Genomic DNA, 19,180 nt, shown 5'->3' on the forward strand with positions numbered 1-19,180 from the left:
TCTTTGATTAAAAAAAAATCCATGTCTTTGATTAAAAAAAAAATCCAATAAGTGTATTTTTATTGGTTTGGGTAAAAGTTATAGAGTTTACAAACTATGGTGCCAAAAGTAAATTTTCCCATTTTGAAGCATCTCTGACTTTTCTGAGCACCTGTCATGTTTTATGAGGTGCTAAAAATCCAGGATAGTATAAATACCCCCCAAATGACCCCATTTTGGAAAGAAGACATCCCAAAGTATTCACTAAGAGGCATGGTGAGTTCATAGAAGATTTTATTTTATTTTATTATTCAACAAGTTTATTGATCATGTCAAAATTTGTATGAACAAACATGTCATAAAAACACATTCAATCAAGTGTCACAGGCACCAAACAAAAGAAATATGGTAATAACAGGCTCAAGTTGAGAATCAAACATCATAAAATGTATACAGGTTATGATAACAATGTCCATCTGAGAAAAAAGAGAATGTGAAAGGGTTAAGATAGATGCAGCCTCTTAAATTCCATCCAATTGCCCCATATGCTTTGAAACTTATCTGAATTTTCAATACTCATATAATAGAGCTTATCTGTTAACATAATAGTGTCCAATCTATCCTTCACTAAACAAATGCTTAATCCTGAAATTTCCAACTGAGAGCAATGGACCAATGAGCTGCCAACAACATATAATGGTAAAATCTTAGGAATTGCTTAGGTATTGATACATTTTGACCATATAGTAGGCACATAGTCCCCGAGAGGTTAGGACGGACCCCTGAAACATCAACAAATAAAAGTTGCCAGTCATTCCAGAATTTTGCTGCGGTAGGGCAGCTCCAAAATATATGCGAAAGGGTACCTATTGCACCACATCCTGTAAAACATAAAGAAGAGCATTCAGGATGTATACGATGAAGGCGAGTAGGTGTATAATACCATCTCATCATAAGTTTGACGGCCGTATCTTTCAGCATAGCGGATGGAGTAACAGTGGCTACATTAGTCCAGCATGAAACCCATTGGGAAGTATCTATTTGTGTTTGTAGATCTTGCTCCCATGCTCTCGGATAGGACATGGGACCAGTAGATAAGTTAGAAAGGAGCAACTGATAAAGAAGAGAAATAGTGCCTGGTTGTCTAACACCTTTATCATACATATTTTCAAATGTGAAAGGCTCCGTCAAGACATAATTAGGGAATTGGGACTGTAAAAATTGTCGAATTTGAAGATAATGATAAGCTTCCCCCCCCAGGAGCGTCCCTACCAAAACGAAACTGTTGGAATGATATGAACCTACCCCCTTGCCAAAATGTATTGGCTGTAACTGGTTAACCCACCAACCAAAGGCATTAGGATTGGAAAGGGCCGGGATTAAACCGGGTATTACTTAAAAAGGCTAATTTAAGAGAGGGGGTTCTTATTAAGGCGAATTTAGAAAGTACCCTTGACCAGAATTGTAATAAATGGGCAACAACTTTATTTAAATTAGATAACCCTCGAAGCATATCAAGAGAAAAAATAAAAATGAGATCTTTAAGATGGTATGGTTGGATTGATTGGAACTCAAATCCCCACCAAGGAGGAAGCGAGGAAGTGAGGCCCCAGTCTAAGATGTGGCTTAAACGAGCGGCCAAGTGATAATGCCAAAGTGATGGGAGCCCTATTCCCCCTTGATTACAGTGTTTATATAAAACCGTTATCTTTACTTGTGGTGGCTTATTATCCCAAACATACTTAGTCAAAAGGGATTGGATCGGTGTCAAAGTACCTTTAGTCAGGGAGATTGGTAACATGCGAAAGGCATATAAGAGTTTAGGTAGCAATATCATATTACAAGCAATGACTCGTCCAAGCCAAGATGTTTTAAAGGGGGCCCAGCTTTTATTTATTGCACCAATCTGTTGAAACAGGGGAGGGTAATTGACCTCAAACAGATGACGAAAAGAGGGGGTTAAATACATGCCAAAATATTTAAATTTTTTCTTCTGCCAGGTGAAATCAAAATTAGCCTCTAGTAACTTAAAGGGGAACTGAAGAGAGAGGTATATGGAGGCTGTCCTGTTTATTTCCTTTTAAGCAATACCAGTTACCTGGCAGCCCTGCTGATCCTCTGCCTCTAATACTATTAACCATAGCCCCTGAACAAGCATTCAGCAGATCAGGTGTTTCAGTGGTTCAGACTTTAAAGTCTGATCTGACAAGACTAGCTGCATGCTTGTTTCTGGTTTTATTCAGATACTACTGCAGAGAAATAGACCAGCAGGGCTGCCAGGCAACTGGTATTGATTAAAAGGAAATAAACATAACAGCCTCCATATAGCTCTCTCTTCAGTTCCCCTTTAATAGCATGAGGGGGCAGGTTCACAGGCATAGCAAGAGACTTAGATGAATTAATAGCAAGACCTGAGAAGCTAGCAAATTGAGACAGCAGCCTGAAAAAATTGGGTAAGGTGATGACCAGCCTAGATAGAAATAAAGCGTCATCCGCATATAGCAGAAGATTTTATTTTTTGTCAAAGTTAGCGGAAAATGACACTTTAAAACAAAAAAAAAAGTTTCCATTTCTGCTAACTTGTGACCCCCCCAAAAAATGAAATCTGCCACGGACTCACCATGTCCCTCTCTGAATACTTTGGGGTGTCTACTTTCCAAAATGGGGTCATTTGTGGGGTGTGTTTACTGTCCTGGCATTTTGGGGGGTGCTAAATTGTAAGCACCCCTGTAAAGCCTAAAGGTGCTCATAGGACTTTGGGCCCCTTAGCGCACCTAGGCTGCAAAAAGGGGCCAGACATGTGGTATCGCCGTACTCAGGAGAAGTAGTATAATGTATTTTTACACATACCCATGCTGGGTGGGAGAAATATCTCTGTAAATGAGATTTTTTTTTTTTTTACACACAATTGTCCATTTACAGAGAGATTTCTCCCACCCAGCATGGGTATGGGTAAAAATACACCCCAAAACACATTATACTACATCTCCTGAGTACGGCGATACCACATGTGTGACACTTTTTTGCAGCCTAGGTGCGCTAAGGGGCCCAACGTCCTATGAGTACCTTTAGGATTTCACAGGTCATTTTGCGGCATTTGGTTTCTAGACTACTCCTCACGCTTTAGGGCCCCTAAAATGCCGGGACAGTATAGGAACCCCACAAGTGACCCCATTTTAGAAAGAAGACACCCCAAGGTATTCCGTTAGGAGTATGGTGGGTTCATGAAAGATTTTATTTTTTGTCACAAGTTCGCAGAAATTGATTTTTACTGGGTTTTTTTTCAAAGTGTCATTTTCCGCTAACTTGTGACAAAAATAAAATCTTCTATGAACTCACCATACTCTGAATATCTTGGGGTGTCTTCTTTCTAAAATGGGGTCATTTGTGGGGTTCCTATACTGCCCTGGCATTTTAGGGGCCCTAAACCGTGAGGAGTAGTCTTGATTTCAAGATGTCTCAAAATTTTTACACATACCCATGCTGGGTGGGAGAAATATGTCTGTAAATGGACAATTTTTTTATTTTTTTACACACAATTGTCCATTTACAGAGATTTCTCCCACCCAGCGTGGGTATGTGTAAAAATACACCCCAAAACACATTATACTACTTCTCCTGAGTACGGCGATACCACATGTGTGACACTTTTTTGCAGCCTAGGTGCGCTAAGGCCTAGGTTCTCAACATGCGGTACGCATACCCCAGGGGGTACTTCTGATGGTTCCAGGGGGTACTCGGGCTTGATATACTTAACCAAGTATAACAAATTTAGAGTTTTAAGAGAATGATAAATCCTATATTAACAACACCAAATTAGTATTTAAGCGAATTAAAAGCAATAGTAAATGCTTGGAAATTGTTTAGAACCAATTATTATGTACTATGATTAAAAATATACTTGTCAAGGGGTACTTGTGATAATGGTTACTATACTGGGGGGTACTTGGTGAGTACTGGTTTTTAAAAGGGGTACATACCAATAAAATGTTGAGAAACACTGCGCTAAGGGGCCCAACGTCCTATGAGTACCTTTAGGATTTCACAGGTCATTTTGAGGCATTTGGTTTCTAGACTACGCCTCACGCTTTAGGGCCCCTAAAATGCCAGGGCAGTATAGGAACCCCACCAAGTGACCCCATTTTAGAAAAAAGCCACCCCAAGGTATTCCGTTAGGAGTATGGTGTGTTCATAGAAGATTTTATTTTTTGTCACAAGTTTGTGAAAAAAAAAAAATCAATTTCCGCTAACTTGTGACAAAAATAAAATCTTCTACCTAGGCTGCAAAAAAGTGTCACACGTGGTATTGCCGTACTCAGGAGAAGTAGTATAATGTGTTTTGGGGTGTATTTTTACACATACCCATGCTGGGTGGGAGAAATAGCTCTGTAAATGGACAATTGTGTGTAAAAAAAAAAAAAATCAAAAAATTGTCCATTTACAGACATATTTCTCCCACCTAGCACCAGTAAAAATACACCCCAAAACACATTATACTGCTTCTCCTGAGTACGGCAATACCACATGTGACACTTTTTTGCAGCCTAGGTGCGCTAAGGGGCCCAACGTCCTATTCACTGGTCATTTTGCGACATTTGGTTTCCAGACTACTCCTCACGGTTTAGGGCCCCTAAAATGCCAGGGCAGTATAGGAACCCCACAAGTGACCCCATTTTAGAAAGAAGACACCCCAAGGTATTCCATTAGTAGTATGGGGAGTTCATAGAAGATTTTATGTTTTGTCACAAGTTAGCGGAAATTGATTTTTACTGGGTTTTTTTTTCACAAAGTGTCATTTTCCACTAACTTGTGACAAAAAATAAAATCTTCTAAAATGGGGTCACTTGTGGGGTTCCTATACTGCCCTGGCATTTTAAGGGCCCAAAACCGTGAGAAGTAGTCTGGAAACCAAAAGCCTCAAAATGACTGTTTAGGGGTATAAGCATCTGCAAATTTTGATGACAGGTATTCTATGAGGGGACGAATTTTGTGGAACCGGTCATAAGCAGGGGGGCCTCTTAGATGACAGGTTGTATTGGCACTGAAGTGCAGGAAGCGCAGAATGTTCCCAAATCGTGACCTGGACATGGCAGCAGAGAACATGGGCATGTGATATTGGGTGCATAGACCAATAAGACCGCAATACATTCTTTTTGACTAGACCCAGGTTATGGAGAACGCCCCAAAAAAATGTTACGTTCGGAAACTTGGAGTGGTTTCCACCGAAAAGGCTGGGCATGGTAGCTTCTTGGATTGGCGGTTGCATATTGTGTGGCATAACGGTTGGTCTCAGCCACAATTAAGTCGTAGAGACCAGCAGTGATCAGAAAAAAAAATCTGTCACTGCGGTGGGGCGGGTGAGGGTTTGGCCGGGTGATCAGAAGCCCGCAGGGGGCAGATTAGGGCCTGATCTGATGGGTAGGTGTGCTAGGGGGTGACAGGAGGTGATTAATGGGTGATCAGTGAGTGATTAGAAGGGAGAACAGATGTCAATATTGCACTTGGGAGGTGATAAAGGGTGGTCTGAGGGCAATCTGAGGGTGTGGGCGGGTGTTTGGGTGCCCGCAGGGGGCAGATTAGGGTCTGATCTGATGGGTAGCAGTGACAGGTGGTGACAGGGGGTGATTGATGGGTGATCAGAGGGGAGAACAAATGTAAACAATGCACTTTGGCGGTGATCTGAGGGTGGGTCTGCGGGCGATCTGATGGTGCGGGGGGGTGATCAGATGCCGGTAGGAGGCAGGTTAGAGTCTGATCTGATGGGTGGCAGTGACAGGGGGTGATTGACGGGTGATCAGTGAGTGATTACAGGGGAAAATAAATGTACACGAGGGGGGGGGGGGGTGATCAGGAGCCCCCAGGGGGCAGTTTAGGACCTAATCTAAAAAATAGCATTGACAGATAGTGACAAGGGGTGATTGATAAGTGATCAGGGGGGTGACTGGGTGCAAACAGGGGTCTGTGGGCAATCAGAGGGCAGGGGGGGGCAGATCAGTGTGCTTGGGTGCATACTAGATGGGCTGCAGCCTGCCCTGGTGGTCCCTCACTTCTCACATCACTGGGACCACCTAGGCAGGAGGCAGCCTGTATAATACGCTTTGTATACATTACAAAGCTTATTATATGCTTTAGATGCGGCGATTCAGGGGTAAACAACCCGCCGGCGGGTCCTGGGCATGCCACTTTGCCGCCGCCCTTTCGCATTATGCGGTCGGCAAGTGGTTAACATATACATTAACTTACTGGCTGTAGCCCTGAAGTCCTCCCCAGTGCCAGGCCTCCTCCTGCATGACTGTGAGGTGAAGTTCCTGCTGTATGCAGATGACCTTCTGATCCTCTCCTGAAACGAGAAAGGTCTACTGGATAGCCTGGCAGTACTGGAGAATTTCTGCACCACATGGGCACTCTCCATAAAGCTTTTCAGCAGATGGAAGCATGAACCCACTTTTGAACCAGAAACAGCGGCAGAAGCGACTGACCTGGGCTACAGAGAAGCAGCACTGGACTGTTGCTCAGTGGTCCAAAGTACTTTTTTCGGATGAAAGCAACTTTTACATGTCATTCGGAAATCAAGGTGCCAGAGTCTGGAGGAAGACTGGGGAGAGGGAAATGCCAAAACGCCTGAAGTCCAGTGTCAAGTACCCACAGTCAGTGATGGTCTGGGGTGCCATGTCAGCTGCTGGTGTTGGTCCACTGTGTTTTATAAAGGGCAGGGTCAATGCAGCTAGCTATCAGGAGATTTTGGAGCACTTCATGCTTTCATCTGCTGAAAAGCTTTATGGAGATGAAGATTTCATTTTTCAGCACGACCTGGCACCTGCTCACAGTGCCAAACCCACTGGTAAATGGTTTACTGACCATGGTATTACTGTGCTCAATTGGCCTGCCAACTCTCCTGACCTGAACCCCATAGAGAATCTGTGGGATATTGTAAAGAGAAAGTTGAGAGACGCAAGACCCAACACTCTGGATGAGCTTAAGGCCGCTATCGAAGCATCCTGGGCCTCCATAACACCTGAGCAATGCCACAGGCTGATTGCCTCCATGCCATGCCACATTGAAGCAGTAATTTCTGCAGAAGGATTCCCGACCAAGTATTGAGTGCATAACTAAACATAATTATTTGAAGGTTGACTTTTTTTGTTTTAAAATCACTTTTCTTTTATTGGTCGGATGAAATATGCTAATTTTTTGAGATAGGAATTTTGAGTTTTCATGAGCTGTATGCTAAAATCATCAATATTAAAACAATAAAAGGCTTGAACTACTTCAGTTGTAGTGTAATGAATCTAAAATATATGAAAGTCAAATGGTTATCAGTACATTACAGAAAATAATGAACTTTATCACAATATGCTAATTTTTTGAGAAGATCCTGTATATCCCAACCCCCCATATTGTCCCTTACATCCTTCACACCCTATGGACTATATACCCTAACCCTCTATACCCTTCCTTTATTCCCACAACCCTCCCCCCCCCCCACCAATGTTAATGCTTTGTTTTGTTTGACAACGCAAAATGTATTTGGTCCTGCCAATAAAGCTTTTTTTTGGAATGGATTGGGTTCAGATCCAAAAATGTGTGTGTGTGTGTGTGTGTGTGCGTGTGTGTGTGCGTGTGTGTGTCTGTGTGTGTGTGTCTGTGTGTGTAAACTGTGAGGCAAACAGGCGACATTAATAACCAAGTAGACAGCAAACATAGCATTTGTGATAAGCTGGGGAGCATGTATGTACATGAAGACATCAATGAACACACATGCGCACAGAGAGCACCATCTAGTAAACAATTTAAGTGATGCAGCTTAAATCCCACCTCGTATTTAGACCAAGAGGAGAATGTACACCCAATTGGAAAATTCAATATGCCTCCCAAATTAGCTTATGAACGTCCCCCCCTCTAGTTGGTCTGGAGATACGTTCAATACCCTGCAAGGAAAAAGAGGACCTGTTTCCATAGTGAACCTGATGGAAATTGTATATAATAAACAGAGGCGCCAAAAACGTAAAATTTAACTAAAATTGTTAAAAATTGCTCGGAAGGCAGCGGTGGACTTACCTCCTGAAAGAAAACCTGAACTGAAAATTAAAAGTCAAAATAAGCATACACAAGTCATACTTACCTTCCATGTTGTCTACTCCTCAGTGTCTTTCTCCTGTCTCATGTCCTGTTTGTTCACTGTCATCAAGGGAATTTTCCGTCCTCCATTTTGAAAATGACCATTACCCATAACAGCTTTCTGGTCAGCACACAGTTAAACTGTAACATCGCCCACTTGAGCCATAGGGAAACATGGACATTACCTGGTACATCAGTTTTCCTCTCAGCTATAACTGACAGCAACTGATATTTTACTGACAGCAACTGATATATTTCAGATCTGACAAAATATTGTTAGAACTGGAAGGGATCATTGTCAGAAGAAAATGGTGAGCTTCGGAGAACTGATGGCAAGGTAACTATGTAATGTTCATTTGAAGTTACCTCATGTGTTTATTTTAAATATTTTTACTCAGTACAGGTTCTCTTTAAAGCAGACACATAGGCCTCAATTCACTAAGCTTATCTCCTGTCTTTAATAACTCTTCTAGAGTTGTTACCATGGTGATAAGGCATGTTGTATTCAGGAAACATTTTTCCTCAGGCAAACCTAAAGTTATCTCTTCTGTCTTTAAGTTAACTCTTTAATCCTTAAAATAACTCCAGAGTTAAAGACAGGCTGTTCATTAACTGCGTGTGAAAATAACTACAGAGGAGGTAACTTAACTACAGAGGAGGTAAATTAACTACAGAAGAGGTAACATAAGGAATGAAGAGATAAGATAACTCTCTTACTGTGTGGAGGTAAGTTTTCTCTTGCCTTATTATCTCCAGCATGATCTTAGTGAATTGAGGCCGTAAACTCAATTTCAAAGTGACAAATATTTATTAGATTCTCCCCAGTGTTGTAACATGTTTCACAGGTATAGTCCTGCTTCTTCAGGCAATAAAATAGAGAGCATATAACAGGGAATAGTCAGCGATGCACCAGGCGCCTCTGGTGGAAATGTTTAGCCACATTTGGGATTGCTGTGGTCAGTCAGCCAGGACCCCTGTGATGCTCGGAGACCCGCCATCTGAGATGCCGGATATTACACCCTGCATATCGGACACGGCAGATGGAACAAGAAATCAGATACACAGCAAATTTAGTGTGGAAATTAAGAAATTGTCTAAATGGAAAACGTTCTCCATTAGATAAGGAGGCAATGGGCTTGGATGTGGTATGGACATGGCAGTACTGACATGAGGACACGCCACACCGTGTATAACCAGTGACGTGGGCTGGAAGAGATCACAAGGGGAGAGAGAATGCTCCTCAAGGTGGGCGCCTATCTCCTGGCAAATCTTACACCTTTAGCGAGACAGTGTGGATGACTTCATCAGCCTGTAGTGCTGCTATAGAGAAAAAAATGTGACTGTACTCCAAACTAACAGCTGTGATGAATACAGTGCCCTCTGTATTGGGTTATCACACATCCCAGGGACATTGCACAACCCTTGTTCCCTGTTTCTCTCCGGGGCCAGTTTCATCGCTCTGCCTATCTTCCAATAAGGATAGCCTCATTCATGTAGGCGGATCCCACAATGTCATCTCTCTACACAAAGCGTCATCATGAGAGCAGCTGTGACGTGCCCTGATAAATTCCCCTACTGGGACTGGCAGAATAGTGTGGAGAGGAGGACAGCTATTGGCCCTCAGCATAGAATTCCCACTGCAGGGCTTGTGATAGGTAGAGGATGACACTGAACCTGATAACTGATTTCTACAGAGGCCCACTGACAAATAAGAGAGATTCAGGGAATGCTGTAATTCCCACACTTAACACAAATGCCACACAAAAAATGATTTGCGTTAAAAATATTTCCCACACTCAGCATTTGAATAGGACTTCTCACCAGTGTGAGATCTCTCATGTCTGACAAGGTTTCCTTTCAGTCCAAAACATTTCCCACACTCAGAACATGAATAGGGCTTCTCACCAGTGTGAGATCTCTCATGAGTGACAAGACGTGATTTACTCACAAAACATTTTCCACACTTAGGACATGAATAGGGCTTCTCACCCGTGTGAGATCTCTCATGTATGATAAGGCTGCCTTTATCTCCAAAACATTTCCCACACTCAGCACATGAATAGGGCTTCTCACCAGTGTGAGATCTCTCATGAATGACCAGATATGATTTACTTACAAAACATTTCCCACACTTAGCACATGAATAGCGCTTCTCACCACGGTGAGATCTCTCATGAGTGACAAGGTTGCCTTTATCTGCAAAACATTTCCCACACTCAGCACATGAATAGGGTTTCTCACCCGTGTGAGTTCTTTCATGTATGACAAGGCTACCTTTATCTCTAAAACATTTCCCACACTCAGAACATGAACAGGGCTTCTCATCAGTGTGAGATCTCTCATGTGTGACAAGATCTGATTTCCTCACAAAACATTTCCCACACTCAGCACATGAATATGGCTTCTCACCAGTGTGAGATCTCTCATGTGTGACAAGATTTGATTTCGTCACAAAACATTTCCCACACTCAGCACATGAATAGGGCTTCTCACCAGTGTGAGATCTCTCATGTGTGACAAGGCTACCTTTATCTCTAAAACATTTCCCACACTGAGCACATGAATAGGGCTTCTCACCAGTATGAGATCTCTCATGAGAGACAAGACTTGATTTATGCCCAAAACATTTCCCACACTCAGAACATGAATAGGGCTTCTCACCAGTGTGAGATCTCTCATGTTTGAAAAGATTTGATTTCTGAATAAAACATTTCCCACACTCAGCACATGAATATGGCTTCTCACCAGTGTGAGATCTCTCATGAAAGACAAGACTTGATTTAAGACCAAAACATTTCCCACACTCAGCACATGAATAGAGCTTCTCACCAGTGTGAGATCTCTCATGTTTGACAAGGCTACCTTTCTCTCTAAAACATATCCCACACTCAGCACATGAATAGGGCTTCTCACCAGTGTGAGATCTCTCATGTTTGACAAGGTTTGATTTAACACCGAAACATTTCCCACACTCAGCACATGAATAGGGCTTCTCACCAGTGTGAGATCTCTCATGTGTGAAAAGATGTGATTTCTGAACAAAACATTTCCCACACTCAGCACATGAATAGGGCTTCTCACCCGTGTGAGATCTCTCATGTGTGACAAGATGTGATTTCTGAACAAAACATTTCCCACACTCAGCACATGAATAGGGCTTCTCACCAGTGTGAGATCTCTCATGTCTGACAAGCTGTGATTTCCGTACAAAACATTTCCCACACGTGGAACAGGAATAAGACCCTCCAGCAGGGGGAGAGCTGTGCTGGGTATGAGGCCCCTCAGGGTTAGACAGGTGAGGGGAGTCTGGAAGAATATTTGGGGTAACCAGGATATCTGCAGGAGACTCTTCTCCAGTGACATCATCATCCGTTGTACAGTCTGTGGATACAGAGAGACGAGTCTCTGAGAGGATCCTGATGCCGGGACTCCGTCCTGCAAATAGAGACACATCATCACTTCCGGTTAGAGAATTCTGAGGGGAGGAGCAATTATCATTAGGGATGGTCAGTGAGCTGCTGATAATTCTAAGTTGATGCAAAGATAATGCAGATTGGAAATGGGGCAGATGCAGCATCTGTGTATCTCTACATATAATTAGACTATCATATTCACCATCTCAAGAGTTACTGGCATGTCACTGACCATCGCTAGTTATCAGCCTGACAGAGAACTGCAGAAGGTTGTGCTCATTACAGGCAGCCAATCACGTAACTTTGCCTTGCATGCACATTTTCTGTATCTTGGAATTTGGGCAATGAAATGAACTTCCTGAAAAATGTGATTAGCTGCATACAATTTGCATGATATTTGCATACAAGTCAGAGTTATTTGTATCTCATTGACCTCCCTACACATAAAGCATTGGCCATACACGGAAAAGCAGTAAATTGTAGAGCTTGATGAGACAATGGAAGCAATGTGTTACATCTGTGACAACAGACCTAGATGTACTTATAGCAAGAAATACATATATACTCCTATATATACATTATAGCCGTACCTCTCCTCCCATCCTGCAATCCAATGAGGAACCAAACTGCTTCACACTGCAGCTCCTATTGGACAGATCAGTGGGGGTGGGGAAGGGGTGTGACTAGAAATCACTGCCCCCCCCCCCCCACACACACACACACACACACACTTATCTCAGTGCCTCCTCTGCTCCCCCACACACTTATTTCAGTGACTCCTCTGCCCCCCCCCCCCCCACACACACACACTTATTTCAGTGCCTCCTCTGCCCTCCCCCCCCCCCCCCCCCAAACACACTTATATCAGTGCCTTCTCTGCCCCTCCCCCCCCCACACACACGCTTATTTCAGGGCCTCCTCTAACCCCTCCCCCCCCCCCCCCCCCCACACACACACACACACACACAAACACACACACTTATTTCAGTGCCTCCTCTGTACCTGTGTGAGAGCCCCTTTATACGCCTCCTGTGTGACTACCAGGCATTCTACTCCCTTTAAAGAAAATCTTATTATTGTTTAGTCATCACATCACACAGGCAGGTTCACACTTCGGCTGGGTCACATTTGAGCTGGAACATAAATTTGCCTTCTCAAAACAGAAGATAATTGTGATAATTCAGGTTGGAGTTAGCATATGCCATCTCCCATAATGCATCACTGCTGAATATGCATATTGTCTCTTTGTTGTCCCTGAAATCTAAACACACCCAGAACTGCTGAAATGCAGTGATGTATTAGCTTGTTTTAGCTTTCTGGGACAACAAAGGAGTGATTTCCATATTCAGCAGTGGTGCATTGTGGGGTGCCTCAAATGCTCACTCCAACCTGAATAATCACAAATACCTTCTGTTTTGAGAAGTCACATTTCTGTTTAGCATAGCATTTTAGTAAGAGGGATTTCTGATCCTTTGTAGCCCCTTACACTCTCCTGGGAGTTGTGGTTCACCGTGAGCTTGCTGGGTAATATGTAAATGTGAGCTGGAGTAACAGGAGGACAGCGGATGTGATGTAACATGTGCTGTGACTTCCCGTCCTTGTCATGGCTATCTATGCCACGTGTGATTTCTGTCATCGCGAATGAATGTTCAGGGACTATTCACAAACGCTTCCGCAAATGTCCACAAACCGAATGTTTGCAGGGGACCCCACTGACTTTACTGGCCGGTGAACTTCAAAAACCTTCAGGGCCTATTTACAGCCACAATTTCCATTGAAAAGGTGCCAAAACTATTCAAAAACCCCGGCAGTGTTATGACAGAGGGGGATAAATGACAAAACCCCGGAAGGGGCATGACAGAGGGGGATACATGTCAAAAACCCCGGCAGTGGCATGACAGAGGGGGATAAATGACAAAACCCCGGCAGTGGCATGACACAGGGGGATAAATGACAAAAACCCCGGCAGTGGCATGACAGAGGGGGATAAATGACAAAACCCCGGCAGTGGCATGACAGAGGGGGATAAATGACAAAACCCCGGCAGTGGCATGACAGAGGGGGATAAATGACAAAACCCTGGCAGTGGCATGACAGAGGGGGATAAATGACAAAACCCCGGCAGGGGCATGACAGAGGGGGATAAATGACAAAACCCCGGCAGTGGCATGACAGAGGGGGATAAATGACAAACCCCCGGCAGTGGCATGACAGAGGGGGATACATGTCAAAAACCCCGGCAGGGGCATGACAGAGGGGGATAAATGACAAAACCCCGGCAGTGGCATGACAGAGGGGGATAAATGACAAAACCCCGGCAGTGGCATGACAGAGGGGGATAAATGACAAAACCCCGGCAGTGGCATGACACAGGGGGACAAATGACAAAACCCCGGCAGTGGCATGACACAGGGGGACAAATGACAAAACCCCGGCAGTGGCATGACACAGGGGGATAAATGACAAAACCCCGGCAGTGGCATGACAGAGGAGGATAAAGGACAAAACCCCGGCATGACAGAGGGGGATAAATGACAAAACCCCGGCAGTGGCATGACAGAGGGGGATAAATGACAATAACCCGGCAGTGGCATGACAGAGGGGGATAAATGACAAAAACCCCGGCAGTGGCATGACAGAGGGGGATAAATGACAAAACCCCGGCAGTGGCATGACAGAGGGGGATAAATGACAAAACCCCGGCAGTGGCATGACAGAGGGGGATAAATGACAAAAACCCCGGCAGTGGCATGACAGAGGGGGATAAATGACAAAAACCCCGGCAGTGGCATGACAGAGGGGGATAAATGACAAAACCCCGGCAGTGGCATGACAGAGAGGGATAAATGACAAAAACCCCAGCAGTGGCATGACAGAGGGGGATAAATGACAAAAACCCCAGCAGTGGCATGACAGAGGGGGATAAATGACAAAACCCCGGCAGTGGCATGACAGAGGGGAATAAATGACAAAACCCCGGCAGTAGCATGACAGAGGGGGATAAATGACAGAACCCCGGCAGTAGCATGACAGAGGGGGATAAATGACAGAACCCCGGCAGTAGCATGACAGAGGAGGATAAATGACGAAAACCCCGGCAGTGGCATGACAGAGGGGGATAAATGACAAAACCCCGGCAGTGGCATGACACAGGGGGACAAATGACAAAACCCCGGCAGTGGCATGACAGAGAGGGATAAATGACAAAACCCCGGCAGTGGCATGACAGATGGGGATAAATGACAAAAACCCGGCAGTGGCATGACACGGGGATAAATGACAAAACCCCGGCAGTGGCATGACACGGGGATAAATGACAAAACCCCGGCAGTGGCATGACAGAGGAGGATAAATGACAAAACCCCGGCAGTGGCATGACAGAGGGGGATAAATGACAAAACCCCGGCAGTGGCATGACAGAGGGAGATAAATGACAAAACCCCAGCAGTGGCATGACAGAGGGGGATAAATGACAAAACCCCGGCAGTGGCATGACAGAGGGGGATAAATGACAAAACCCCGGCAGTGGCATGACAGAGGGGGATAAATGACAAAACCCCGGCAGTGGCATGACAGAGGGGGATAAATGACAAAAACCCCGGCAGTGGCATGACAGAGGGGGATAAATGACAAAAACCCCGGCGGTGGCATGACAGAGGGGGATAAGTGACAAAACCCCGGCAGTGGCATGACAGAGGGGGATAAATGACAAACCCCGGCAGTGGCATGACAGAGGGGGATAAATGACAAAAAACCCCGGCGGTGGCATGACAGAGGGGGATAAATGACAAAACCCCGGCAGTGGCATGACAGAGGGGGATAAATGACAAAAAAACTTCCTCAAAATATGTATTTTACACAAAGGCTTTTTCTTAATATGTAAACACGAAAAATTGCATTTTGTTTCTAGATTTTTTAAAATTAAGTTCCATAAACTGGCCGCTGTGTTTAACTGCCTAAAAATTGTTATTTGCAGCCACTGTAGCCGAGGCTTTAAATATTAGGCATAGACCTACCTAATTGTTAAAGTACACTGCAGTCACAAAATATGCCGCTTGCGCAGTGTGGGCCTAACACTGCACTACAAGCTCCACAGTGATGTGAAAGGCTTTGTGTGACAAGGTCAGGTGACACCATTTTTTCAGTACAACACATCCACTTTATCAGTTTATATAAGCACTAGGGATGGGGCGACTAATCCTGCAAATCCTTCGTATATTGGGAAATATTCAGGATTCGAATCCCAACGCCATTTACCGTTAGCCGAATCCCGACGCTGCGTCCTCGTGCATCCGCCGCTTGTCCTCCTCCGCTCACCCCCCGCATAGTTAAAGTACCCGCTCACCTATTCAGAGCGGAGCTCGGAGCGGCAGACCTCACGCTTACTTCCATGTTCCCCCTAGTAACCTGCTTTTACTAACACGTCATCAGTAAAAGCCGGTCTGGCCACTAGGGGGAACAGGGAAGTAAGGGAAGAGGTCTGCCGCTCTGCGCTCCACGCTGGAGGTGAGCGGGTACTTATTTATGCAGAGGAGGTGAGCGGAGGAGGCCACAGGGGAAGGGGGGGGGGGAGCATGGAGCTACCTATACTGAAAGCACATATACCCTGCTACCTATACTAAAGGCACATATACCCTGCTACCTATACTGAAGGCACATATACCCTGCTACCTATACTAAAGGCACATTTACCCTGCTACCTATACTGAAGGCACATATACCCTGCTACCTATACTGAAGGCACATATACCCTGCTACCTATACTGAAGGCACATATACCCTGCTACCTATACTGAAGGTACATATACCTCACTACCTATACTGAAGGCATATATACCCTGCTACCTATACTGAAGGCACATATACCCAGCTACCTATACTGAAGGCACATATACCCAGCTACCTATACTAAAGGCACATATACCCTGCTACCTATACTGAAGGCACATATACCCTGCTACCTATACTGAAGGCACATATACCCTGCTACCTATACTGAATGCACATATACCCTGCTACCTATACTGAAGGCATTTATACCCAGCTACCTATACTGAAGGCACATATACCCTGCTACCTATACTGAAGGCACATATACCCTGCTACCTATACTGAATGCACATATACCCTGCTACCTATACTGAAGGCATTTATACCCAGCTACCTATACTGAAGGCACATATACCCTGCTACCTATACTGAAGGCACATATACCCTGCTACCTATACTGAATGCACATATAACTAGCTTCCTATACTGAAGGCATTTATACCCAGCTACCTATACTGAAGGCACCCATATCTTGCTAGCTATACTGAAGGCATCAATAATATCTAGCTATACTGAAGGCCCCTTTACCTAGCTACCCATACTGTGGGCACCTATGCCTGGGTACCTATACTGCAGGCAACTATACCATGATTGCACAATTCTTATGTGCAGGATTCACTAGATTCGTGATTCAAAAGGATCGAGAAATTCTAGAACCTGTTTAGATTCGGATTCAAAGAAATTGTGGATTTGTCCCATCCCTACTAAGCACAGTGATGGGCTGTAACAGTGACACAGCCACACACTACACTATACTACACAGGTGATGTATATAAGCTACACACCGCACCACAATCAACAGCAAAAATAACAGCAGGATCAGTCATCTAAAGGACTTTGGGGGTCCCTAGTTGGTAATCTGCAAGGAGCAGAACACCTATGGAAGCAGCTACAGAGCACTGAATAACACAGAACATTGTCAGCAAGCTATCTCTCTGTCCCTCAGTCAGCAGCACAGCTCTCCCTACACTGACTCCAGGCACACAGCTACACAGCACTGGGTTACATAGAGAGCACCTATCTCTATCTGACCCTCAGCAGCACAGCTCCCCCTACACTGACTCCAGGCACGCAGCTACACAGCACTGGATTACACAGAGAACACCTATCTCTATCTGTCCCTCAGTCAGCAGCACCGCTCTCCCTACACTGACTCCAGGCACACAGCTAAACTGCACTGGATTACATAGAGAACACCTATCTCTATCTGTCCCTCAGCAGCACAGCTCTCCCTACACTGACTCCAGGCACACAGCTACACAGCACTGGGTTACATAGAGAACACCTATCTCTATCTGTTCCTCAGTCAGCAGCACAGCTCTCCCTACACTGACTCCAGGCACACAGCTACACAGCACTGGGTTACATAGAGAGCACCTATCTCTATCTGTTCCTCAGTCAGCAGCACAGCTCTCCCTACACTGACTCCAGGCACACAGCTACACAGCACTGGATCACATAGAGAACACCTATCTCTATCTGTCTCTCAGCAGCATAGCTCTCCCTACACTGACTCCAGGCACACAGCTACACAGCACTGGGTTACATAGAGAACACCTATCCCTATCTGTCCCTCAGCAGCACAGCTCTCCCTACACTGACTCCAGGCACACAGCTACACAGCACTGGATTACATAGAGAACACCTATCTCTATCTGTCCCTCAGTCAGCAGCACAGCTCTCCCTACACTGACTCCAGGCACACAGCTACACAGCACTGGATTACATAGAGAACACCTATCTCTATCTGCCCCTCAGTCAGCAGCACAGCTCTCCCTACACTGACTCCAGGCACGCAGCTACACAGCACTGGATTACACAGAGAACATCTATCTCTATCTGCCCCTCAGCAGCACAGCTCTCCCTACACTGACTCCAGGCACACAGCTACACAGCACTGGGTTACATAGAGAGCACCTATCTCTATCTGTCCCTCAGTCAGCACAGCTCTCCCTACACTGACTCCAGGCACACAGCTACACTGCACTGGGTTACATAGATAACACCTATCTCTATCTGTCCCTCAGTCAGCAGCACAGCTCTCCCTACACTGACCCCAGGCACACAGCTACACAGCACTGGGTTACATAGAGAGCACCTATCTCTATATGTCCCTCAGTCAGCAGCATAGCTCCCCCTACACTGACCCCAGGCACACAGCTACACAGCACTGGATTACATAGAGAGCACCTATCTCTATCTGTCCCTCAGTCAGCACAGCTCTCCCTACACTGACTCCAGGCACACAGCTACACAGCACTGGATTACATAGAGAACACCTATCTCTATCTGTCCCTCAGTCAGCAGCATGCTCTCCCTACACTGACTCCAGGCAAACAGCTACACAGCACTGGATTACACAGAGAACACCTATCTCTATCTGTCCCTCAGCAGCACAGCTCTCCCTACACTGACCCCAGGCACACAGCTACACAGCACTGGGTTACATAGAGAACACCTATCTCTATCTGTCCCTCAGTCAGCAGCACAGCTCTCCCTACACTGACTCCAGGCACACAGCTACACAGCACTGGGTTACATAGAGAACACCTATCTCTATCTGTCCCTCAGTCAGCAGCACAGCTCCCCCTACACTGACTCCAGGCACACAGCTACACAGCACTGGATTACATAGAGAACACCTATCTCTATCTGTCCCTCAGTCAGCAGCACAGCTCTCCCTACACTGACTCCAGGCACACAGCTACACTGCACTGGGTTACATAGAGAACACCTATCTCTATCTGTCCCTCAGCAGCACAGCTCTCCCTACACTGACTCCAGGCACACAGCTACACTGCACTGGGTCACATAGATAACACCTATCTCTATCTGTCCCT

At 45.2% G+C, this 19,180-nt stretch overlaps 1 protein-coding gene across 1 annotated transcript in view; it reads right to left on the bottom strand.

Moving 5' to 3' along the window:
- Positions 1–353: 353 nt before the first annotated feature.
- Positions 354–19,180, bottom strand: part of LOC137543868 (cilia- and flagella-associated protein 251-like) — a 47,110-nt gene continuing 28,283 nt past the window's right edge. Inside the window, exons 7-9 of the mRNA XM_068264938.1 lie at positions 11,263–11,532; positions 6,223–6,319; positions 354–860 (exon numbers count right to left, since the gene is read on the bottom strand). Of these exons, the coding sequence (XP_068121039.1) occupies positions 791–860; positions 6,223–6,319; positions 11,263–11,532 (437 nt within the window). The 3' untranslated portion in view covers positions 354–790. The remainder of the gene's footprint in view (positions 861–6,222; positions 6,320–11,262; positions 11,533–19,180) is intronic.

This window comes from Hyperolius riggenbachi, unplaced genomic scaffold (genome assembly GCF_040937935.1).
Source record: "Hyperolius riggenbachi isolate aHypRig1 unplaced genomic scaffold, aHypRig1.pri scaffold_272, whole genome shotgun sequence".
Lineage (NCBI taxonomy): Eukaryota > Metazoa > Chordata > Amphibia > Anura > Hyperoliidae > Hyperolius > Hyperolius riggenbachi.